Source organism: Aulonocara sp. 'chitande type north' Nkhata Bay, linkage group LG22, assembly GCF_057382095.1.
Source record: "Aulonocara sp. 'chitande type north' Nkhata Bay isolate Kocher_YH1m ecotype deep benthic linkage group LG22, A_spYH_male_GT1.1, whole genome shotgun sequence".
Classification (NCBI taxonomy): Eukaryota; Metazoa; Chordata; class Actinopteri; order Cichliformes; family Cichlidae; genus Aulonocara; species Aulonocara sp. 'chitande type north' Nkhata Bay.
Window position 1 is genome coordinate 13,554,347 of NC_141364.1, and position 26,900 is coordinate 13,581,246.

At 40.9% G+C, this 26,900-nt stretch overlaps 1 protein-coding gene across 5 annotated transcripts in view; it reads right to left on the minus strand.

Annotated features, from left to right (window-relative positions):
* LOC147303776 (RNA-binding motif, single-stranded-interacting protein 3-like) overlaps nucleotides 1–26,900 on the minus strand; it is a 302,868-nt gene that overhangs the window by 16,118 nt on the left and 259,850 nt on the right. For all 5 annotated transcript variants that reach the window (XM_086279147.1, XM_086279145.1, XM_086279143.1 and 2 more), the window contains 3 exons: nucleotides 18,036–18,079; nucleotides 15,615–15,711; nucleotides 11,708–11,755 (listed from right to left, as the gene is read on the minus strand). In XM_086279147.1, coding sequence (XP_086135273.1) covers nucleotides 11,708–11,755; nucleotides 15,615–15,711; nucleotides 18,036–18,079 — 189 coding nt within the window. The remainder of the gene's footprint in view (nucleotides 1–11,707; nucleotides 11,756–15,614; nucleotides 15,712–18,035; nucleotides 18,080–26,900) is intronic.

A 26,900-nucleotide genomic window follows, 5' to 3' on the forward strand; every position in this document is an offset into this window, starting at 1 on the left:
GCAGTAACAAAGGTGTTGCGTTTATATTTTTGTTGAGTGTAGTTGGTGCCCTAGTAATAAAGTATTTCTTTTTGGACAAGTAATGTGTTGACACCAAATTTGAGGACATGTAGATATCTACACTGAGCTTGGCATACTCGCTCTGTTGACGAAACATCAGTCAGACCCAACAGACACTTTGGAAGCTTGTGGAAACATAGCACTGCCATTAGAAGAAGAAAAAGAATACACCTTAAAGCTCAAACTTAATACTAATCTCAGTGGAAAAAATGGTTTCTGATAGATTTTGTTTTTTATTGTGAACTTGATTGTGAAGTTTGTTGATGAAGGTATGTTTAAATAAAAAAGACGAGAATATAAGCTCTATATATTTTTGACCACACTTAAAACTGCTAATCAACAAACGATATTTACAAAAGTACAAGTATCTCGTAGTGTAACACTTATATATTATCAGATTCTTACTGATGTATCAACATGTATGCAGGCAGTATTTTCTGACAAATGTAACCACTTTACATGCTGCTGAGTACTTTACTGTATAATCATACTTAGTGTCCTAAAAATTGACCCTATATTTTGTATATAAGCTGAACTGACAAATTATAGCAGCAATATTAATGCAGTCAAAAGCACACAGACTTATAAAGTAGCACCAAATGAAAATACCCAGTACTATTCTGCCACTGGCTGTGACAGATGAATAAATAAAGGGAAAGGGGAAATGAGGAAAGAGAGACAGAAAGACACTGTGAGGACAGGAGAGAGATGATTAAGCAAAGATGGAGGTCACGGGGAAGACGGGAGTGAAGAAAGATAGATGAGGGAAGTGAAGCCAGAGACTTGGAGAGAAAAAGTGGAATTTTGGAAAGAGAGAGAGAGAAGTCAAAGACCGAGAATGAAAAAGAAGACAGATGAGTAAGGCGGAAGAAAAAAAAAAGAGAGAGGAGAAGCGAGAAGGAAGCAGCAGGGGCTGTGGGCTACCTGTTACCGTTTCAGCCTCTGACAATGCCTTTATAATGGGAAAGGGAGAGCAACGGAAAGGCTTAATTCACAGATGTGTCAGGGAGAGTTAAGCCGATTTGTGATTTCGATTTTCTGTGTTTGTGAGACTGAGTGTCTGTGAGAGAGAGGGTTTAAAGTGTGTGCGTGTGTGTCTGTGTGCAAAAGCGTCTGTCTGGTTGTGCGTCTGTCCATTGATGGGCTAGAGAGGAAAGAAAATGAGAAAGAGATTGACACAAAGAGACAATATATGTTTTTGATTTGTCCTCTGTGTGTAAGAGAGAATAAGATAATGCCTGCTGCAGACGTATCTGTTACAAATGTACGAGACGATGTTTACAGAGCTCCGCAATGTATGCACATGTATTCCTGTTTGTGCATGCGTCTGTGTGCATGCGTGTGGAAAAGCCAGTCCTGCTTAAGGTGGTATTGATTCTGCTTTAGACCGGAGATGAGAGGATATCCACTCATTGCCTGTAAAATACATTGATATACGCTCAACGGCTTGACACAATGTACAGTAAATAAGAAATCTTATAAAAATTCTTACAACCAGCAGTGTTTTCTTTTAATGACTATCGCATTACAAGCACTTGCTTATGAAACACTGGTTGGTATCAGCTGATATTCATTACCTTGACTTTACATCTGCTGATCAGCAACACCAATTGTAAAAAAGGTGAGGCAACTACATAAATGTCACACAAATAGTGACTGTTTTTACTGCCTGGTCCATTACAGCTGAAGGATCTCCACCACATGCAGCAGGCTATTAAGATAATTTACATTCAGGTCCAGACCTCCATATACTCAAGATGCAGTCAGCTAAGCAGTATGCTCAGGCTGCTGGTATCAGACTGAAAGCAGTATCTCCTTTTTACTAAACATGTCCTTCTGGGGGACGCCCAGGATTTCATCCAGTTCTGTAAACACTAAAAGTGTGCTTTCTGGGACTGGGATTTCTGTCTTAGGCAGGCACAGAAGGACAACTGCCTTCAAAATGAACATAGTGTAATATTTCAGAGCGAAAAAAGAAAATAAAATGAGAAAACTGTTATGGACTTCCTGTAAAGATAAGCATTACAGTGTCTGATTCTGCTGACATGAAAACTGATCAGTATCAGCCGAAAAAACCTGATCACAGCACCCCCACAGCTAGCTATTTTTGCTAATCTCTCACTGCTGCAGGTTATAATTTCCCACATTATTGCATATCTACCCTGCTGCTTCAAGCCGGTGTTGATACATGTAACTACCTTGGGGCAATACCTTCACTCGGAAAACAGCTTGAGGCTACAAAGAGAGGTTCACATTCTTTTCCTCACCTTGCAGGTCCCTATGTTTCACTATTTGCAAGAAGATCACTGTGTAGTGTTTTACTGCCAGCCTGGTAAGAAGAGACCATGCTTATTTATATGCTTTGTGTTGGGGGAAGATGTTGATTAAACCCGGGGAATGAGAAGACAGAAGACTGGCACATTAAAAGCCTCAAGAACGCCAATGGGCCGAGGCTGTATTTCTGAGTCTTTGGCTAAAACAAAGCTTCATTTGTCTCGGGCCCATGAAAGACGACCTGCATTTGACTCAGTGCATTCCTCGCTGTATTTGACAGTTGCTTTCTCCATGTGAGGCACTATGGTTTGGACACTGATGCTCGTTTGTACTAGTTAGCGTGTTTTGTGTCAGTGGAAATGAGACATGCACACTCCATGCTTCAGGGTCTTAATTCTGCAAAGTACGTACTGTGACTATCCAGCTTCATGACTCCAAAGAGCTTCATCTTGGTCCCCTAACAAGGCTATATGGGGATGAGCTTTTTGTCCCCATGAGGAAGACAAGTCCCCATAATGTCAAAGTGTAAACAAGCAGCATGACAAACCAGCAACATGACAAATACCCTCCCTAATGCAATCATGCTCACACACGCAGCACATCTGCAGATGGCTGAGTGGTAACGGCACCCAACTGCACCAGGCTCACCCACTTGAAGGCTAAACTATTGGTAATGACTGTCTCTCTACAAAAACTACAGAAAAAACAACACAAAACAAAAACTTGTGAAGTAATATGAATGTGTCTTCTAAAGGTGTCCGTATTTACCCTGTTCTGTGGTTGTGCTGTATGTCACCTACTTCAACTGTGACCATGTTTTCCAGATGTCCTCGGGCACCTTTGTATTCGGGTAAGCACAGAAAAGGGAGCCAGCATTTCGGGTGCTTCAAACTAATCTTCAGTGGGAATCTCTCCTTAGGGCTAACAGACTACCAGGGTTTCTCAACTATTAACAACAGAGTCTGTCTACAGGACCAAATGTGCTATAGACTGATCCAGGACAGTGAACAGCTTACTTTACCCAAGTGGGGCAGCAAATAGTAGCGCAGACCAAAAGATAGCAATGAAGGAGCCTCCCAAGCTGACAGTGATGTGTGTAGCGGCTTAACTCGGTCTTTGTGATCACAGGGATACTTGGAATCTGATTTTGTAATGGTTTTTGGAAATCTTAATTGCAAACACAGGAAAGCCCTGCAGGGAAGACAGAGAACTGGTACTAAGAAACTGAAGCAGCAGAGGGGTTGCAAAAAATGTATGTTAACAGATTAACATGTGGAGCATGATACAGATGAAAGATTCCTCACCTCTGGTTATGTGGCAATGAGGATTATCTACATTGTATAAATTTGTCCTATGCAATGAAAAGGCAATAAGAGCGATGATGAATCTGCTTTTCCCCGCCTATTTACGCATCAGCTTGTCTATCATCTAGAATACTACATATTCAATTTACAATAGGTGGCAGATGAGGTGCACAGGTTAAACTTGCAGGTCAAAATCTGGGAGCATGTATAACCAAATTGCCGTGGCTGAGATGGATTATGGTAATGCTGCTGCTTTGTAATCTTATATATATGTGTGCGTGTCAGTGAAGGAAAGCAAAACTAATAATTTCCCCCAGTAATATGATGGCTTGTGACTATAAAATGATTCTAGTAATAAAGTTATTATGAAAAATAAAGCACCAACTTCTGCATATCGAATAGGACATGCTATTTGGATGGATTTGTAGCGTGTGTTTGTGTGTTGTGTTTCTTAATGTGTGTATGAGGCGATAAGGGTGCTAGATGAAGCATGTAACAGTATTTGTCATGTCTTCATGGGAGGTCCATTCCTCTCCACGGTCGGACTGTGCTCGTTTATCAGCCGTTCTCTGACTGCCTTTTGTAGACAAATAGATCATTTCACACACAAGGATCTCTCTAGAATGTTTACTCTATTTATAAAAACCAAAAAAGGGGGGAAAAAAGATTAGAAATCCAATTAAAAACACAGCCAGCTAATAAAGCCTGCCCACCAAAGCATATCAGCTTTGTCTCCAAACATATTTTTTTGCTACTATCGCAAAATTTGTTGAAGTAATATCCAAAAAGCTTAAAGTGAAAATGCAGCCACTCAATCTCCTTGTCAGTCACCCGGTGTCTCTGCAACAGTATTGTTCTTACATATATATGAAACCTTAACCCTGACAAGACAATTTTTTATTTCCTGGCACGGACACAGTAGGTGCAGTTGTAGTCTGAAAGGGCAGAAGAGAAGAGAAACAGGACAGAGTGAGACAAAAATGAGGGAGAAATGAGAGCTAGGTGTACAGGAAGGAGTGCAGAGGGAGCGGGGATGGAAAAAAATAAAAGAGAAACTCAAGGACGAGTGTAGCCCCGTCTCAAATTCTGCCTCGCCAGTCAAATCCATGAGACCAACATAATGTTCCCTCTCTGAATCCAAGGAGCATTTTTAATGTCAAGCGGGGAGATGGGTATCACACAGCGCACTGATTCAACCCTATTCGATGAGGGCTGATAGTTACGGTTCACGTTCTCACAGACCCAGTGAACGTCTATTCAAAGCAGGGAGAACTGGCCGGAGTGCAACGGCAGAGGAATTCAATAATTCACCTCCAGTATGTAAGGGCTGGTGCACTCAGGCAAATGCACACTTGAAGCACATACAGTTCAGAATGAGAAAAAAAAAGGGGGGGGGGGGGGAGGGGGGGGGGGTAACTCATGGGGAAAGACAGCAATGCTGCGCATGGCTGGCACAGCACTTAGTCCGGCACTCGTTGGCAGTGCGAACTGAATTTAAGAGCACGTACATGTGATTGATGATCTGTATGTAAGTAAGATTTACCACTGGAAGGAATGTGTTGTGTGCGTGTAGGCATTCGCACGTGTTAGCTGCACGTATGCATTTGTCTTTTTGGGGCCTCTAGTTCTTTAATTGTTCGTACTTTTTCAAGGTCTGCTGATTTCTGTAGCATTGACCAGGCAAGTGGTCGTGTTTTGACATGACCTGTGAGAACATCTCACAGACGATGAGAAAGGAAAGAAGGAAGACAAATGATAAACTAAAGTAAAAGGAAAGAAGAACAACCCATGTAAGAACAGACTGCAGACTCGTTTAGACGTCCACTTAAGGAAAAAAAAGAAAAAAAGAAACGCTGTCACTTTCTATCAGGTTTCCCGCAGAGAACATCTTGCGCATTAATTGAAGATAAGCAAATTTTGAAAACTGTTAGTCACCCTTTCTAACTGCTAACAAAGCGCCGGCTCCTCTGTGGGATGAAGTCCAGTTTCGTATGGATAGACTTGTCAAACTTAATCTACTGAGATACAAACAAACACCTTTTGCCTTAGAAGTACATGCTGCAGTGCTCTCTGTTTACTGTGCAATAAGGCAAGTAGCGGTCAAGTTGCTTTCAGTGTCAGCAGTTTGATTTACTTCCATTCAACACAACATCTATTATTTCCAACAAATTGCTGCTTAACGCAGTTAATGGACTTCAGGTTTACAAAGGCAGCGGAGGGCTGAAATGAAGAAAAACATCAAATTAGGTTAACAAATCAATGCGGTATCATTAGTATCGGCAGTAGCTAACTAACAAGGGGTTTTAACAATATACGGCTCCACCAGCACTTTGCACAATTTTGCGAAGAAGAGAAATTTGTCCTGCTGAGAGATACTCAACTCAGCAACACCAAAGCCAGCATATCATTTCAGAGTAAGTTTACCATAGCAGGCATGCTGTTTTTTAAAGGCTCAAGTAGAAAGTACAGACAACTTCATATAAGCATAAAAAATTCATATGAGCACTTTAAAAATCAAAAAACAACAACAGCCTGTCAGGCACTCCAGAAGAAAACGTCGTTATATTTTGTAGGAACAACGTAAAACACAGAGAGATCTGGCATTTGCAGAATAGTTCAGGTCACAGACTGTAAATTAAAGATGGATGCAGCCCATTTCATCACCCACCGTAAAACTCTGACATAAAGATTTTCACTGACCACCAGGTACTGGGTGAGACTTGGTGAGATCTGACAAAGAAACTGAGGGACGATGCAAGATCATAGTGTAGTAGTCCTTCAGCCAAGCTTATTATGATGCAGATTACAATGTACAAAAAGAAAATTATGCTTTTTAACTAAGACTTCAAAAAGACTTCTTCACTCTTTTTGCACAATTTATAACAGCTAAAAAAACCAATATTATTTAAAACTAAAATTAATAATGAATTACAATACTCATTTGCAGGAACCAACAGTCCCGTTGTGGCATAACTAATACCACAATTTATCCAAAGTTCCTTTGTAACCTTTCCTTAATGCTCTTCTTCAACATTATTTAGATTTTAGGTGCCATTTGTTGTACTCCGTTTAATAGTAGACTCAAAAACACATTTTACCCTAACCTGTATCTGTAATGTAATTATCTAAATAATAATCTCTAGATCTATTCTTAAATACTTATTTTGTTAAATCAAACTTAACAAGTCTGATTAATTAACAAGTTTATTTAACATGCATATAGACTATTCTATTCTATTCTGTATGACTGTCCAGCTCTTCCCCTTCCACGCTCTGCTGCCTCCATATTGCCCAGATATCAGGAGCGCCATTGCACAACGCTCCATTGGTTTAACACACAACATGAGGAAGGAGTCGCCAAACTGCAGCACAATCAATTGGTTTTTAATGCCCCGAGAAGCCCCCCAAGCATTTGAACTAGGATGCTTAGCTAATTTGATGTGATTCACTGAACTGATGGCAGAATGTGTGTGTATGCATGTGTGTATAAAGGGCAGTCTGCTGTGTTTGTAGCTGGTAGTTGATACGAGCACGGGTCATAAAGGGAGACAGACTGGTATCTATGATTCACTGTCAGCAGTGACAGCTGGGGTTAGCACCTACCAGCCATTTGGTGACAGAAAGAGCCAATGGAACACAAAGGGGACGGGACCATGGGGACTTATATCGCCACATGGCTACTGCTGGCATGGAGGCATGATGAGATGTAGACAGTACAATGTGGCTGCTGGTTAGTGGCTAGTGCCAAAGGCTTCAAGAGGCCCCATGACATAAGGCTGAAAGATGGATGACCATCAGGCATCGCATGGGCTGGTAAAGAATAACCCGTATGGGCCACACGTATGGCAATTCATAACACATACAGTACATACAAACATGTATCGGCAAACACGCACAGTTACCCAAGCATAGATGATGAGGCAGTATATACTCTCTCCATGTGATGACAGACAAACCACAACACCACATGGCCGAGAGCCTGAGAAGACGCCAGAAAATGAAGAAAACAGTATGCACATTCAAGCAAACGTGTATTCTTGTACTGTGGATGCACACGCACAAGCAGACATGCAAATGTATTTGTGTAGAAAGAATGCATGTACACACTAAAACACAAACGGGCTGCACTGCACATGCTGAGCAGTTATACTATTAGAGGACTCTGTCACGTTTGTCATTCACCTTGTAATACTGTCTACCACCTAAGACAGCTTCATTTTCACAACAGGGAGACTCAGCAGCAGCAGCAAAAACAGCAGCTTGTTAGCGAGCTAGCTTTAATCCAGCCTGAAACGAGTGCCATAAGGAAGGAGCATACCTGCCTGAGAGAACTGCAAAGTATGGGAGGGAAGGAGGTGGCTGGTTGAGTGAAGATATGTGCAAAAAAAAAAAAAAGGCAGGAAGTTGTGTGGCTGAAAGGCAAACTGGGCACCTCACAGGGCAGCTGCAGCTGGGTGTGTGTGTGTGTGTGTCTGCTGGGCTGGTGGCCTGCTGCGACCAGATTACATGTTCACTGTCCCACAGCGGGAGTGGAAGTGAGATGGGTAGGACTGAGTGGTAAATGGCCACAGCGGGGAGCCACGCGGCTGGTTGAGCACTCCTCTAGTGAGTGAGTGCCAATGTTTCCCAGTTTGCTCAGTGGCAGGGACTCTAAAGCAGTTGTCTTCTTGACTGACGCTTACAATGTTATCCACATTCGTACGGACTTCATTAGCCAAACTTGGTTTTTCATTCTGAACCATCAACAGCAAAAGCTAAAAATATCATGATGTGAAAATATCAGGTAGTGTGTACTGATTTGTGCCTCTGTGCCGGTAACAATGAACCGATAATATTTTGGCCGTCAAAGTTCAAAGCTAAGGTCATTAGGAACTCACAAAACAGCTACAGTATTCAGTTGTAACTCTAGAATTCTAATCATATAAGAGGATAACATAAACTAATGCAATTTTATCTAACACTGAAAGGTCATTGCAAGGTCACCTTCATTGGGATATCATAAGGTTCTCCCAAAACTCTAATTTAGGAAGTAAGGGGAAGAGAGAAGGATTTAAACTGGTGGAGGCATACGACCCCGGTATCTGGGGAAAACAAATTTAATTAATCTAACAGTCTACACAAAAAAAATAATGACTAATTACGCTGGAACTGTGTGTTCTTACTAGTTTTCTCCCTATTATTATAACACTTTTGGGCTGGTATCTACCCAGTGTGTAAAATATTTGTTGCAGTATAGAACTCTATAACCCCGGGTTATAGATCCAAACTGTAAGGTGCTACCTATTCACCGATATGCATATTCATTTGCTCATTAGTACAGAATAGTGAACCTCGATATCAAAGCATGACTTAAATTATGCGGCTGTGAGATTCATTAGAGGTAACTTCAGCAAAAACTAACACAAGTTACCCTGAGGCTGGTCATTTCTTTTCCAAAGACAAAATAACTTATTGTATCAATAAAGTTAGAACCACAGTGCAGAATTTACATGCATATTATGAACCATACTGTGACGCAGAGTCCTAAAAATGTGCTTTATGTAGAAAAAAAAACTTCACTGCACTCCCTTTTCCAAGCTAATAGAACTAAGTACCCACCTTATTAAAGAAGTATTGAGATTTTCAAAAAGTGAAGCTTTTTTTAAAATAGTGGTAAAGAATCAGATATATTTGCCCTTGACTGGTAACCAGTCTTTTTCTGTGAACAAACTGAGAGCAATGAAGTAGATTGAATACGCTTCAGGGGCCACAACAAGCCTCAAGCAAACACTAAAAATCTCTGGCAGAATGATTTAAAATCACTAAGAAACAAAATGAGAACACTTATAGAGCTTGGATCAATTAAAAACTCAACCTTAAAACAATTTGGTAAACCACTAATGTGCTTTGTTGTTATAACAACAGAGAAGGAAAAGTATTTTCAAGCAAGAGTGCGGGTGAGGCTTCAGCGATAGGAAAATAAAACTGGATGTGCAAGCGGGGGTATTTCAGGAAATGTGAAAAAGCCTTGAGCCACCTCTCCTGCTTGAAAATATGTGCAGCGATTTATTGAAACATGTAAAAATACAAGAAAATACAGTATATAACTCTGCAAATACAGATCGTAAAACTCTAACGAGCTTGAAAATCAATATTTGGTATGACCACCTTTATTCTTCATGACAGCCTGAACTCTCTTGCTCAAGTTTTCTTGTCGTTTCTTCAGGAATAGTTCTCCAGGCTTTTTGAAGGGCATTCAAAACTCTTCTTTGGATGTTGGCTGCCTTTTGTTCTGTTCACTGTACAGACGATCCTACACTGCTTCAAAAATGTTGAGCTCTGGGCTCAGGCGAGGCCAATCCATGACTGATGGCAATCCATTGTGTGTTTTTCTCTTCAGGTATGCTTTTGCTGCATTGTCACTGTGTTTGGGATCATTGTCATGAAAATGAAGCTCTTGCCAATCTGACACTTTCCAGATGGTATTGCATGGTAGATCAAAATCTGATGGTGCTCTTCTCTGTTTATAATTCCATCAATTTTGATAAGATCGTTAACACCACTGGCTGAAATACAACCCCGAACCATGATGGCTGTAAGAGACTATATATATATATATATTTGAAATTTGGATTCATTACTCCACAAGACTTGGTGCCATTGTTTTTTAGTCTAATTCTTGTGTAATTTAGCATACCTCAGGCTTTCCTCTCTGTTTGTCTTCCTTAAGAATGGCTTGTTGACAGCCATGCGTCTACTTGATAAGGCTTTAGTAAACAGTAGATCAACTGGATCAACTGAAGGGCCAGATGCACCTCACAATTCTTTCCTGTTTGTTAAGAGCATGGCTTTCAGTTATACCAGGTTTTTGGCTAATCGCTCGTTCTATGCCTGTCAAACTTTTATTGTTGCCGTTTTTCATGAATTTGAAGAAATGGGAACAAATTATGGCTGCTAGTAACAAAGTCCCTGAAGGTACTGTTTAAAAAGTGGTTCTCTGCTAAGTTTTTTGTTATGTGTAGACACGCCACCAGTTCATTTCTTGAGTTAGGTTCCTTTTTAAGATTGAATGATTCCCAGGTCAATGCCAAGTAACTTAACAAAGAAAACATTTATCTGAAAATGGTCAGGTACAAGGACTGGATTGAAAATGAGTGAAAAAGCAGCCGATGTCCAAAGAAAAACTTTGGAAGACCCTCATGAAGCTCGAAGAACTATTGTTAAATGCCACTTTAAAAAGGAGAAGAAATTCTGTACAAAGAAATGAGAGGGAACGTTTGCACTGTACTTCTCTGTGAAAATGTAATTGACCTTGATTTAAAGAATAACATCCAAGAAGGTTTCGTTTTTACTAATATTTAGGAAGTAGGACTTTGCCAGTTATTGAAATGTTAAAATGTGAAATTTAGTGACCAGTACAAACCTTCTGAAGCTTCTCTGTTGTCTCTCTTCAAAACAGAACTGAATGTGACTGAAGGCAATGTGATTACCTCACCGTTAAAGACCGTGTTGCTCGTGAGCTAAGTCTAATTAATATTAGCTTTTTTCCCCCTTGTCTGCTGTCTGGGATGGTAACCTCAAGCAGCAGTCTGTCTTGTGCTGTGGTCTGGTAAATGACTCTGAATTGCTTCCTGGCACTACCAAAAACATATAAACTCCACAAAGCCTCCCAAAAATAAAACAAAATGTGTTTGTATACTTAGGAGAGATGGAAAAATGTGGTTATCAGAATTGGGTAAAGTGCTTCGTATAGTAACTCCAGGACCGAAATGGTGTAATCATTTGGCCAGAAGTAATAGTGGCCAAGTGCATGTTAGAAATTGAGTTGCTTTAACATTTAGTCTGCAACGGAAGAATAATGTGGCTTAAACGTTTTTCCAAACAGAATCTTTTTCTGGTCAGTCACATTGTGCTAAATATAAAAATGTCTCCATGTCGTAAACTATTTTCAGGATAAATTTAAAAATAAAAAGTTTCGATTAACAGCAGATCAGACTAGTTGAAAATCTGTGATGCGCATCCAAAGGGTGGATCCCCAGTGGGGACTCAAGGGCAGCTGCAGTACTTCAGGTACATGGTGGAGTACTTACTGTAGGTTGCATAACATATTGTTGATGAGGCATCCACGTACTCTGGACCTGAGGAGAAATATAGAAAATGTAAAATGATGGTGGCAATATAAAATTTTCCTTTGTCTTAGTAAGAGCTGAAACGTATCCCACATAATACAATAAATGCAATTCAAATAGTCCCAATATGTTCAAATACTCTTCAGTCTGTAAGTCTTAAAATGATTGTGCTGGTTTTAATGCACCAAAATGGCTGAACTTTACACAGATTAATTTGTGCCAAAGAATTACTAGAAGAATCTGAAAGTCTGGAGGCAGCCCATCTCCCTCCTGCCTTCCCATTATTGCCGGCAGTACGTTGTGCGTTGAGCCCGTAAAATGAGTCTTTTTCTGTATTATAAGAATATTAAAGCTCTGCCCAGTGCTGTTGGAGCAGGGGTGAAAGGTCAGGGACAGACCTCTAGAGAAGACTCACAAAATACAAAAAGCATTTTTGTTTTAATCTCAGCATAAAACAGAACAAAGAACTTCAACGCTACAACCAGAGGAAAAAAAAAAAACAGTGACAGATATGCATATTTACAAATGTAGATTCAAAAGTTAAAGAGATGGAGAAACAGTGACAGTGGAAACTATAAAGAAACCGGAGGAATGGACGATGAACAAACAGAGCTTTTATGCTGGAGAGAGGAATTAGACAGCTTGTAGCAGACAAACACACAGACTGGCCACTGATCCTGGTAAAATGATTAGATTAAACAAAGACAAACATGGAATAATCTGCTGTAAGAGCAATCAATCCTCTGAGCCAACCCAAATGCGTGATTTGGATCCATACCTAAACAAGCCTGATATTCTATAACGCGGTGCCAAGTCTGCTTGTTTATACATGGCAATATTTGTTCTCCCCAGCTGAATGGGACAGCAGATAGACACAGAGAAAGCTTATATTTAATCACTTGTCTTCTGCATTTTCTAACTAAGATATTGCATGACCGTCATGTGATTATTGCAACAAGAAAGGATGGCTTTACACTGGGCTTAAGGAAAAAATCGTGAGAGAATCATGGTGAAATCTTTGCTGGGTAAATAAAAAAAGCCAGTCTTACATATACTAACGTGAGGGAGGCTCACTCACAATTTATCTGAAGCAACCAAAGATGAAAAAGTCCAAACCTGAACCGATAAGAACACAGTGAACACAATGGGAGGCTAGTCCAATCCACTGAAAAGAAACAGACAAAGAGACCGCCAACATATTTACTTCATAATCTCAGCTTCCTTTTCAATTTTGTTCAAAGCCCTTACGTCAGATCTTTACAGCCTCCTCAGGTGTTGTACAGATTCTTATATTATTAGATTAATCTCAATTCAATTCAGTTTTATTTATACAGTGCCAAATCACAATAACAGTTGCCTCAAGGCACTTTATATTGTAGGTAGACCCTACATTAATACATATCATATGACCCCCTATGAGCAAGCACTTTGGCGACAGTGGGAAGGAAAAACTCCCTTTTCACAGGAAGAAACCTCCGGCAGAACCAGGCGCGGGGAGGGGCGGGGCCATCTGCTGCGACCGGTCGGGGTGAGAGAAGGAAGACGGGATAAAAGCACCTCTCAAACAGTGCAATGTACAGCAATGTTGTAATGTGTTTCCTGATAGCTGAAAATGTTGTAATGCACTGATAATGTGTCCTCTGGGTTTGTTTGGATGCTGAGAGATAAGTCCCAGTTTGCCAGCTGTGAGACAGTTGTGTTCACTCATTTTTTTACTTTTGGAACCAAACACTACCATCTTAGGTTCGTGAAAAGACTGTAGTTTAGTCCAAGTTAACAGCAGATATATGACAAATGCGTTTATCTGTGGGATGTTAAAAACAGCAAAAGGGCTGATGAGTTACAGCATTAACCACTTCAGCAGGACTTCACTCCCAGACATCTCCCAGATAAAAATAAACCAGAAAGCCAGAGACTGATCTGTTATCAGGCAGGAAAGAACGTGAGGGAAAACGTGCTAAGTTGCTAAGTGTAACACAAAATATAAAGAGATCCAAATGACTGCTTTTGAAGATTAGAGTTAACTGACTCGACCTGAGCTGGCTTTTCCCCAAAGCACCAAATTACAGCTTTTACAGAGTTGCTCAGAATTACAGCAGGTAGAGTAATTCTACATGAACATTAGTTTCACTGTGAGTGAAGGGTAAAATGTGCACAACCTAAGAAGCTCCCTACCTCTGGCTGAACTTCACAGCTTATATTATAATTTAAAAGAGCCTGTCAGCCAACAGGCCAAAAAGCCGGTAAGTCAGTTGTCGAGCTGCATGGTCAGCCAGCTGGCCCTCGTTCCAACCAGTCACGCGTAAACCCAAACAGCCAGCCAGTTAGCTAGTTAGTAAGCCTGCCAGCCCCGCGTCCTATCAGCCAGCCACATATTTAGTCAGCCAGTGAGCCAGTCTGTATAAGCAGTGATGTAAACCAGGCTCACGGCTGGCTGGCGGTACTCGTTGAAATCTTGGTAGCGATCTGGCCTGGACTGTCTCCTGTCATGCGGATCATCAAAGTCGTTTTTTCCAGGAAATGAATCCAATCGTTATTGAGGAGCCAAGCATAAAGAACGCCAGAGTACCGCTGTTGGTATGGGTCATTTGCAGATCTGATAAATCAATTCTATCAAAAGCTCCAAAATATCAACGCGACACAAACATAAAAGGAGGAATGACACATACAGTCATTTCTGCGCACCTTGAGATTTTCATTACAAAGGCAATACTTTTCATCATAAAAGGAAGTGATTTCCTTTTGTCTTGCATATATATCTGCCTGGCTTGTCTTCTCCTTCTTTCTTCCCCGTGCCTCTTTGTACTTGAGCAGAAGATGAAGGACTCACCTTCCTGCCGTGACTGGCTGAAGGGCAATATTACAGGAAGCGGCGGCAGAGCTGCCCGATATTGAAACTGTGAGGATTAATATTCCTCAAAAGCCTGGCCATTGTTTTTGATAAATCAATTTGGGAAGCCTTCCGAGAGCGGATTAGAGGCGCGCCCTGGCCCACTTTTCTCCCTCCTTCTCTCTCCTCTGCCCCTCCACCACAGGTACTGGACCAGAGTTTTAATCAAGCGTGCCTCAAAGACGGGCGCCGCAACCTTCAGCAACACCCCTCCTCTGCCCACCCAGCCGTGCCATCGCCATCACCTAAACCTACTCTTTCTCTCTCTCTCTCTCTCCATCTGTCTCTTCTATTTTCTTATCTATCCTTCATCTCCTTTCTCCTGCTCTCTATCCTCGTCTTTCTGTCTCTGCATACCAAACAGAGGCGATGTTAAACGATAGTGTCTGATCGAGAGGGCACAGTGGCAGCGTCTCTTGATGTTTAGATTCGGCAAAGGGTGTTGCATGAAATGCGCAGTGACGGAAAATAGTTAGCGCTCCTGACATATCACAGGGCCAATTTTTACGATCCCGCTCTGTTCTGTTGCATTACTCCACTGATCGCAGCAGTGAGGAATGCAAACGTTCGCTCTGGAAGTGGAAGGACTGGTGCTGAAGCTAGGAAAATAAAATAAAAAGAGATCGAGAGAGGGAACAAAAGAGGTTTGGACTACAGGAGAGAGGAAACTGTTTCTTTTTCCTAGATACTTTCATTCTTGATGGGTGTGTTTCTTTTTTTCTACCTTGTCAGCCTTTTTAAAATCCCCCTTTTTCTTTGCCGCTTCTGTTCTGATCCCTGGCGTGTTTGCTGCCTACGAAACAGATGTCATCAAGCACAGCTGGAGCATCGAAGAAACAATGAGGGAAGAAGCGAGAGCCTCATGCTGTTTTGAAGCCCACCCCCTCTTTTCCAACCCAAAGTGCACAAAATACACAAAGTATACTCTCATATACATACACACAGAATCTACCCATATTCCAGTGCATTATGGCCCACCTGATATGTGGAAACGGGGGAAGCAGCGATGAAGGGCGTGATGGAGGTCTGTGCGATCATGCGGTTGGTGGCGATGCTGTAAGGCGAGGAGTAGAACCTGAGCCGAAAGGAAAAAGGAACAGAGGAATAGATTTGAGTAACTAACAGTAGAGAGAATACCTAGTTTATTTGCATTGGGTGGTTCCATGTTACGAGGCTATTAAACGACTTTAATAGAAACATCTGAAAAATGTACAAGACTATTGAGTAATACAGAATATTTGGTATGCCTCAAATCTTGCATTAATGACACTTGTAAGTGAGCAGCAGGGACTCCTCAAGGCTGCGCAAACAGGAACGTAAATTCAGTTGCGCTTAATGCTCAGGAGGGCTGAGGTCAGGTGACTGTAGAGGGAAGTCCATGACAGTCAGTACTGCTTGATTGGCCTGAAAGGTAATTTCTTCAAAGCTTCGAGGTGTGCTGGGAGTCATTACCCTTCTCCACACAGCTGGAAACCAGAGGGTGTGCATATGTCTACAGAAAGGACTGCAGCTTCTAAGTGGACGGGGTGTGGTTCGTTTAGTATAGGCGTCCAACTCTCGATTACGTCCACTGCATTGTTGACTGTATGTCTGATGCAAGGAATATTCTCCTACTGCCTTACATAAAAATGAATCCATCAGTAAAATGAACTTGTCCATTCTCCATGGTAAGATATATGGTATATGCTCATTCACAACTTGGCCTTGTTTCCCTCTTCATCCTCTTCAAACTGCTATTAAACAGCCGTCTGTGTTGCTTTTCTATTTCTCAGTGAGGCAAGCTTGATGTGTCACCCTTCTCATGGTGTGGTTTCTTTTGGTCTGCTTGCTTAAACTTTAGTTTCAACTTCTGAATATTTGGCTTAGTTCTCATACTGGAATTTACTTAATAGAGCAATAATAATACGCTGGACAGCTGATGGACGGCCATATCTGCAACGGATTACCGATGCACTCAACACTGGGATATAGTCAAGGAAATCTTTTTCTGTGTACTTGGAGACCTTCTTTGTGTAATTGAAAGACTTTATTTTAATGCTGAACATCTAAAGGTGCTGAATCTCCCCGAGATCCCCTGGGAGGTTAAGCGGGATGTCCAACAGTCTCAGCAACAATTGATGAAAATCATAATACTGGCCAAGGACAGGCCAACACTAATTCTGTAACGAGCCTTGAAATCACTACATACAGCATCAACGGCGACCAGATTATAGTTTGACTTTAACGGTCCGGTGTTGTGAAAATGTGAGTCAAACACCAGCAGCTCAAAAACAGAGTTTTCATTGTTTTATTATCCATGTCAGATTGTGCAAAATGTAAAATGATTTCAATGAATGTGAATGACACATAAAAGTGATGTTGTGTAGTTTGCTTAGTAGTTTGGAAACTTTGGCAGCTTGATTAAATATAAAAGGTCAGTTTATGACAAAGGAAGGAGCTACATTAGTTTTCACCCAACGCTGGGATTGTGTGCAGTGTTTCAGTTTTTCTAAACGTCTTTTTGCTTTTGGTTTCTGAAAGTATACAGTTACATTTTATGCAAATATTAACACTGAGGAGGACATGTAAATTAAGTCCCTCAATAATATATATATGCATTAATTATGGGTAATTTGCATTATAATTATATACAGCACTAAATTCACCAATTTGAATTTGAACTATTTATGTACCTGTAAGAAATGTAAAGTAGCATTTTTTTAAACTATGCATTACGTTTTTTGTTTTACGTTATTTTTCTTCTTTTCTAGAGAATGATTATTTATGTATATTGTTTTTATTGCCCTCTAAAAAATCTGGTTCAAGGTGCTGAGAGCGACACATTTTTCTCTTTCTCTCGCAGTTTTGTATCTTTGGGATCATAAGTTGAGGGATTTATACTGAAGTAGGCTTTTACATTGCAGGGCGTATGTAATGAGTGATGCTATTCATCCAGTGTTGTGTTTTGGTTGAGACTGACTCACTGGAGGATAAGTGGTTTAGGAAGTGGGAGTGAGGTGCTTCCTGTGAATGACTGAGGACAGAGGGAGATAAAGGGGAGCCTCAGCATTCTCCTTCCTGTCTCAGCACCGTGGGGAAAAATAAAACATGACGCCGGGTCATTTATTTCCACAGCACCATGACATGAAGACACACATATCTGAGTATCCAAAGACACACACACACACACACACACACACACACACACACACACACACACACACACACACACACTCGCCATTTCTCACCTGACCTCACCAGTGAAAACCGATATCTGAACTCCATATAGATTTCCTTAATCAAACAGTAACAAAGTGCAGACACTACATTAATCTTTGTGTATGACAGTAGTATCGACTGGGGTTCTATGAGCCAGGAGGCGAGTGTATTAGCTGGTGCCAAGGATAGATCAAGTCTTACCCATTCTGCATTGCAGCAGGATCATATGTTAACGCCATGCCAGTCTGAAAGAGAAAAAACAACAACAAATTATACGGCCTATCAAGATTCATACAGTATGGGAAGTAATATTAAAATGCTGAAGCAAAAGAAAATGTGACAACTTGTCCTACATTACCACCTTTTATATCAGTTTTTTCAGTGTGACAATGTAGTGTCATCTGCTGTAGTAAAAAGGAGAAGGCAACAAAAGCAATCAATCTCACTCTAAGTGAGAAGCCAGTTTCTGATATTTACTGACAGACAAAAATGAGGAATGGCGATTTGCAGCGAAGCAGCAAAACACACAGAAAGAAGTGGTCAACACTTTTGTTTTAAGCCTACTTTTCAATAATGACCTAAACAAAGCCAAAGAGAAGACTGTGGCTGGAACACAGTTTGATCAATGTCTTGTCCTTCTTTTTACAAAAGATGTTCTTCCATAAATTTGGTGACATGATTTCAAGCTGCATTTAACCCTTTTAAAGTGTCTCTTATTTATATGTTTATATGTTGTCGTAAGTCGGACACTGATGGCTTTGCTGATCGAACGTACTTCTGTGAAATACAGTTAGAGCCATAATTTGTTGGACAAAAATATAATTTTTGTAGTTTTAACTTTATAGACCACCACAATTATTTAATTGTATAGGACTTAAGTGCAGACTTTGAACTCTAATTCAAGGGGTTTTACAAAGTTGTTGCATAAACGCAGTTTTCAAGGCCACATGAGGCTTACTCTGTTATTATTCAATAACAAATGAAACAGACATAATATCTGAAGTTGAGCGAGGCCATCCTCATAATCAAAAACTACAATAAATCTATCAGACAGACAGCAGAAACATTAGGAGTGGTACATTCTTAAAAAGAAGGAACGCACTTGGCCAGAGCAAAAGGTCTGAAAGACCACACAACAAAGTGTATGATGACAGAGGCACTTCCATAGCTGCGGAAAAACAACATCAAACATCTAACCAAGCCAAGAACACTCAAGGTAATAGGTGTATTTTTTGTCAAGGTCTACAATCAACACAAATGTAAATGCAGAGAGTTTACAACAAGCCACTGATTACGCTCAAGAACAGGAAGGCCAGATTAGGATTTGCCAAAAAAACATCTAAAAGAGGCTGCACAGTTGTGGAAAAATTCTTTGGACAGATGAAACCAATATGGAAAAATACAGAGAAGGAGAGAAACCGCCGAATCCAAAGCATACATGTGTCATGCTGTAATTCCTAAACAGTCCATGCGAAATTTTTGTGAAATTCCTTGATGTAAAGTTGAATGTTTGCCCTTCAATTGCATTATAATTGTTTGATTTCACGTTCACTGTGGTGATGCACAGAGGCAAAACTATATAAATCACGTCTTTGTCCAGCTAAGTATTCAAGAAGGTCACAGAGTAATTTTCTGTACATTTAACCACTTCTGCTACCTCTAAATCACAGTGTTTTCCCCGTACGGGCTACTTGTATGTCACCTGTACGTCAAAGGCAATGCTGTTGATATACTCCTGCACTATTGTGACCAAGATAATTTGCTGTACATTTATTGTACTCGAAGAATAACTTGATTAAGATCCTGATTGTTTTTGTCCAAAACAAATGAAATCAAATCCAAATCATCTCATTTCAAAGTGGAAAAACTGACAAGTGACAAAGCCAATGTGAGGGAAAGCTTAGTCAATAGGACAAAGTGAATTAGTATCGAAGACGCGCTTTTCTATTTCAACCACGTATCATCGTGTTTTTATGAATGAGAGGAAATAAAGAAATGGCCTTTGGAGAGAAAAGAGAATGAGTGGAAAACTGAGTTCCTTGTTGTGATGGTGTGTGTACATGTGTCTAGGTAAGTGTGTGACAGCAAACCTATCCATGAGTGTGTGTCTGCGTGTGATTGTGTGAGGCCCTTTTTTAGAGTCCAGGAGAGAAACCTGTGTGCCGCAATCCTTCATCTGCATTCCTGAAGGTTCTCTCCCCCCGAGGAGAGCTAATCCGATTTCTTTTAACAGGAGGCTGCTGAGGATGGCAGATTTCATCAGCATACACACATGCACACACTACACATTTACACACACACACTCATTTTTTGCCCTTCCTTTCCCTCACTTTGCCCTCCCTCCCACTCCTTTTCTTCTTCAACATCTTGTGTTCTCCTTTCTCTCTCTCCGTTCCTCACTCCCCTCATCTCTTAATCTACCCCTCCCATCTTCCTGTAAGTCTTTTGCCCTTGTTCCCCCAGAGGGCTACCTACACTGAGCTATACAGTTAAGGGAATAGTGGCTCAGAGGTCCAAGGGGATCAGTGAGCCTGGACCGAGCCCTCGAGAGTGAGCAAAAACACAGACTCTCCACCAAATGACAATGTCCTTGCTTAAACTAGGGATGTGTAGGGATCCAGGCATGGACGGACCTTTGTGTCTAATTTTGTGTATTTACACAACTGGTTGTAAAAGGCTTTCAGAGACGTTTTATATCAAGCTGTAAAGGCCGAATGCAGCCACTCAGTCCATGCGCTTTGTAATTATTTTCTACTTTAAATTTGGTTTTGCATCTGTGAACATCTCTTTCTGTAAATCCATACATGCAAAGGTCTCTGTGCATGTATTTATACTCTCCCTTTACATGAAATCCAAGATCAAGAGAGTTGCATTGCACGCCTGTCAGCATGTTTGCGTGCGCGAATGTGTGTTCCCATGCTCGCTAATAGCAGCGGCAGACATGGCCAGCTGTCTCGGTGAGGCTGATAACTCCCCTAAGTGCTGCCCTTGGTTCCGCGTGTTGATGAATTCCACAGCAGAGAAGCTCCTGACCGGAGGACCCTGCATAGCCAGTGACTGATTACTGATGCAGTTAGCTTTTGGCTCCGTCAAAATGAGAGGAAAGGAAAAGACACAGACAGACTGTGTATCCGTCTTAGCTTGATCCAAGACTGCAGAAAAAAACTTGACTTTAATGCTGTACAGACCCCGTGAACAAAGCTTGGCCCTGATAGAAGCTCCCATGAACAGACCTGACTTTCGAAGACCAAGTGGCCGTTTTTTCATGCTTATGCAGTAAATAAGACTTACTGTACCATGTATTTTCCACTAGAATATGTTCTCCCTTCTATGTAAATGTAAAACGATAAATATGCCCTACTGTACCCACAGTAAAATCCCAAAATGTAGCACAGTGACAGATGGCTCCAAACTCATGAAAAAGCCATAGAGTATGACTCAGTTGTTTCTTTCTGTAGTCAATCATTAATTCAAGTTATCAAGTTTAGCGAGTTGTGAAGAATTATTTTGCATCAATATCATTTCAACTGTGCTCTAGGGTTTACAAAATGAATTATACTAATGTAGTCTCAGTGAAAATGTGAATGCATTTTATCATGGCAATAAAGCAGCTTTTTTTTTTTTTAGCATATTATGTATGAAAATGCATGTATGCAAAATTGTGTTTAACAGAGTTAAAAATGTGAGGACAGCCTACACTAGCGGTTTTAAAGACGTCACCTGTTCTTTCCTGTTGCAGAAGTGGTTTTCATACTTATTCTGACACCTGGGCGCCCTTCAGAAGCTGAAAAAGTTCACAACTTTTTAACTCTCAACAACAACAAGAAGGAGGAGCAGCTAAATTTTAGTCTAATAAAAGACAGCTCAACAGCTAGTTGTGTTTATTTTCTTGTGCTTAAATCATATTTTGAAAGCCGTTTTCAAAGATGCACCACAACCCTGAGGCTTTCTAGACATTACCCTGCACAAAAGAATGAAAATGTTTGGCAAACATTAGCCAGTCTTTACACTGCCAGCTTTCTAGTACAAAATCTGTCCAAGAGCATGGATATGGAGCAGTGCAGATAAAAGTGTGAGACCATGTGAACTTCCTTCTGCAGGCAGCTCCTTCGCCTAAACCGAGCTGAATATTTCTAGTAATTAGGACCCAGCTCATCTGATAAATCTCTTGCCGTGTACTGCATAGGAGTAAGGGCAGCTTCGACTCGATTCTCCCAATGTTTTTTGGTGTTCATGAAAACAGCTCCACATCCCCACTCCGTGCCCCAAGGATGACCCGCCAACTCCTTCCAAAAACCACAGGAAAACCAAGTCGAGTCATCGTCTCTGTGTCCTCACACACGCTGACCCGCTCCCTCCCTTAATTTTTTGCCTGCTATACACACATTTGCTTCTTCTGCCTTGTGGCTACACACACAAACACACACAGGGACATCTGTCAAGCTTTCACACAGACTGGAAAGCCGGATGTTTTTTTTTTCATCCACACTCATTCCCCTAGAGTAGGTGCTTGAGAAGTGTGACTTTGAAAGTTTTTATGTGCGTGTGTGTAGGAGTGTGTGTTGGTGTAAAAGAGTTAGGATGTGAAGAGAGAGAGACAGAGAGAGAAGAATGAGCACCCATGGCGCTAGGCGCGCGAATGTGTGGTGGAAGAAAAAAAATGCAGTGACTAATATGTTTGTCAGCATGAGACAGCGAGAGACAGCACTTTCTAGACTCCCACTTTGGGTAGTTTACAAGAAAATCTGTCATATATTTCTCAATCCTCACCACCAGCCACCCTGCAGCACTCAACCCCTTGTAACTCCTGACTGATCATGCAATGTGTTCCCTCTCTCTTAGTCTCAGTGAGTCACTTGCTCTTTCTCTCTCCATATGTTGCTGTGGGATCTGGGAAGACTTCAAACACAGGAAGAGGAGACAGTAGACAAAATGGAAGAGAAAGAAGCTGTGAGGAGGGAGTGTTTAAATATGGGTGGAGGAAAAGGGGGAAGAGTGATGGAAAGCTAAAGATGGCGGTAGAGTGAGATCTATACTGTAGAAGGAGAAGGTAGAGAGACATGTCGGAAGAGACAGTAATGGATGGCGTAGGCTGTTGCTTCGCTTCATCTGTCTGCCACAGGGAGCGGAGTGAGGAATGGCCTCAGTTCTGATAAACAGACTAACATGTGATGGCCATCTCCCATCTCCCCTGCCCACAGCTGATCAATGACCACACAGAGGCACACACATGCTTCTAAGGGCCATCCACTTTATTCTAAGTGTAAATGTACGCAGAATGCACTGCAGTATCACAGTTTTAGATCAACCAGACTTTATCTGCAGGTGATCTGAGTTGCATTGTGATCAATGTTGGCTGTAATGCTTTCCAAAGTAATGCATTACTGTAATCATATTACAGTTCTTCAGTAATGCAGTCATTTACCAGAATTACTGTACTAAACAAAGGTTCATTACAAATTTCTTCTATCAAAACTGTTTGTTTTCCTTAAGTTGATTTCGGTTTGGGTGCAGGGAGGAAGAAAATGGTGGAGGGATGTACAACTTTTGAGGACTGGAAATACCACAGGAAAAGACAAGAGCACGGTGGTAGAGTGCAGACTTCACTAACAACAGAAACAACTGCATTATACAGCTAACACAACACGGGCTCTTTGCAAACATCTGCACAGACAGCATGCTAACAAAAAACTAGCAAAGAGCCCAGAGTGATGTTAAAGCTGAGTGTTTGCAGACTCCCTCAATAATACAGGGATTTTCATCCGCATGTGGAACTGTAGCCTAAGGTTTAAAAACAACTTGTAACTATGTGACAGTACATTTTGGGTAACGCTGGTAACGTTGCAAGTAGTATAACTAATGACTTTCTCTCGGAAATAATCAAGTAACAAACAGCATTATTTTTAAGAAAAGTAACGAGCACCGTATAATGCTTTGAGTAATCACCCAAACATTGGACAGGATGTGACTCACGTGTAAATGCAGTCTGTAGAGAAGAACAGATTTTCTTAAGAAAACTGTAAGGTCACCTAACTCTGGCTGTTGCTGGCATCCCAAGGGAGCTCAGCAAAGACACAGATGTGACACAAAGCCCATACAGCAGTATACCTTTCCCCGACCCAAGACCTGCCATGAATGATGATAAGTCTGCTGCCTCTGTCTCCCAAATCTGTAAGCAACACTGTATAGCAAAGTCAAGATTATATAGATGCCTATTCTTACCAGATGTAAGCACAAAGGTCTATTATTAGCTCTCAACATCAGCATAATGTATCAAAGCGAATGTTAGGTCAGCAGTCTGTATCATGTTGCTGTTGTTTAACCTCTATATGATGTCATCTTTCACACCAAACAGTCGTTTTCATATTAAACCACCTCATTCTCAAATACTTTTTTAGCTGGTCTGAGCTTAAAATAGAAAAACTAATTACGCAATCATGCTTTAAGACAATACAAGAAGATATATTTTTTAATTTGCTCTCATTTCTCAAGTCCTTTTCAGAACTGATAAAACAGGGTGGCATTTCTACGATTTCCAAACTTAAAGTTTGACAGAAAATGAAATAAAGCACAAAGGTGCCTTTAAATGCCACAGAATGTACACAGAAAAATGCAGTTTACAAAAAACTGGAGATGAATCAATACAAAAACCAATTATTTATTCTCAAGAGGCTTTAATATTGGATGCATGCAGTGGGTGTAAATCTGCAGAACTTATTTTCTTGGTACAGGGTTCTGGGAAATCTGTTGGAGTGAAATTATGTTCAAACACATAAATTTGATGAGCAGCTTTAAAACAATAAAAACTAAAGTAAACCGAAGCTCAAGTCTCCCTAAACCCACATTTATACCTCACTTTTTGTGGATTGCGGAGGGGAGGAGAGGGTTATGATGCAAAGGAAGGTACGGGACGACAATAGTGAAAGTTTCATGCTGAGACACTTACAGCATCTTTTTTGAATTGAATTTGAAGGACAGAAAACTAAGTAAATATTCTTCTTATGAGCTTTTAGCTCAGCCTCTGGGTGAACTCAGAATTCTTAAGAAACTCTGAGTCTCTAGTTTTTCCTTTTTTCCTCAAGTCTCTTCTTGTTTAAAAAGCCCTGAGATACGCTGAAAACCCAATCTGCTAAAAACTTTACACTAATTAGCAAACATATTTGTCCAAAATGTTCATTTTTAGTGTTGTAATTTCAAAAGTGTAGCAATTAAGGCACAATTATAATCACAGAGAAATCTAAGGACCTGGTAAAGCGAATTAGTAAACATATTTTACAGGCTAATATATCACGTCGAAGGTCAAGTGTCTGTATGCAATGCAAAGAATGCATTATAGCAAAATGAATAAATGTTTGTGTCTATTTAGGCTGCATCCGTCTCCTTTAAAAGGAAGCATCTGATCACTCCCACATACACAGTCATCTCACCGAGCTGACCCTGCCAACCTGTCAATGTGTGGGCCTGAGGGGATGCAGCAATGTGATTTAGGTGAAACACGCTTCATTGGTTTATAGGTGTTAGGCCTGCTGAACATGTGATGGACACGGACACACACACACACACACACACACACACACACACACACACACACACACACACACACACAGAGCCTGTGTAGGGAATACAACACCTACGTCTTAATGCATGCTCAATAATTCAGTGAAGGAAATCCCGGAAAGTTGATTCTGTTCATCTGGACGAAGTGTTTTCAGTGGGAGGAATGTTTCCTCACTCTTCCAACTGACTTCTTCATTCTCAGCTGACTGCAGCTTTCCTCAACCTTATAAACAGTTCAGTTGCATAACCACCAAAAGTAGCACCATTGACTAACAGTGAGCCATGAGCTCAGTTTCATGATTGTTGTCATGACCATTGGTCGATGGCCATGATAATTGTTCACAGAAACTTGGAGAATGGCTGCAATTCAAGCTTTGTAACACAGTGAAAGATGTAGTCATGGCAAAACACAGAAGAGCTACCTCATCCACCTACAGGCCAGTGGCTATTCCTTCAATGATGAGGACGTGCACACATCCTGGGCAGGTATGGCTCCTGGTTTGAGCGGGGAGTAAAGGAGGCCATTTGAATGTGGAAAGGGAGCAACCATCGCTAAAAAGAGGAGGAGGCAATCTTCTGACAATCATGAATCTGAGCTGAAGAAATCACTTGGATGAGAGATGAAACTGTATCCTCCACCTACTTCTTCACACATACTCACAAACTGCGTCTGCAGCACACACTAAGACGTATGGAGAGTTTTTCTTGAAGGACAAACATTCCATCTTTCCTCCTGTAACTTGCAGTTTCAGCACAATTGTCAGACTGAGCATGTGCAGCTGCACGTGTGTGTGCATTCTGTCTCTTCTATATAGTCCCGTCTAAAGCAGTCGCGTACTTGTCTCCTCTGTTCGTCCTTTCCAGTATATCCTGTTGGTAGTCTAAGAAAAGATTTTAACCTCGTATCTACATGTTACCATACCGTTTCCAGTTTCAGGTTTCCCAGCATTCTGCTGTATGGTGGAAATATATGCACTCAGTGAGGCTTGAGATGCAATTTACATGACAGCACATATACATCTGGAGACAATTTGATCGATATGTGGGCTATTTTTCTTTTCTTTTTTTGAAAACATCTCCATACATGATAGTAAATACAAATGGCAGGCGGTAATACTTTACATTCTGCCAGATGTTTTAGCCAACTTCTTCTGATCCCTTGTGAGCAGGGTGGAGCCATTTCTTAGAAATACCACTACCTCAGATGGTCATCTAGAGATGTGGTGCTACAGTAGTTAGTGGAGTGTAAGTGAGCGGTGTTATTTTGTCAACTCATCCGAATAGCAGCTTATATAGTTTTTAGCACATTTACTCAATTTTATTGCTATTTTATTTGTGAATTTAGCTTCCAGGTGAGATAAAATCTATATATAAAATCTATATATATATATAAATATAGTTTAAATCACCAGCAAACCTAAAGGAGGTGTATGTAAAGAGAGGCATTTGCCGAAGAAATCTTTATGTGATTTACTATTTCATGAATTGTGCTACACCAAAACCCTGTGG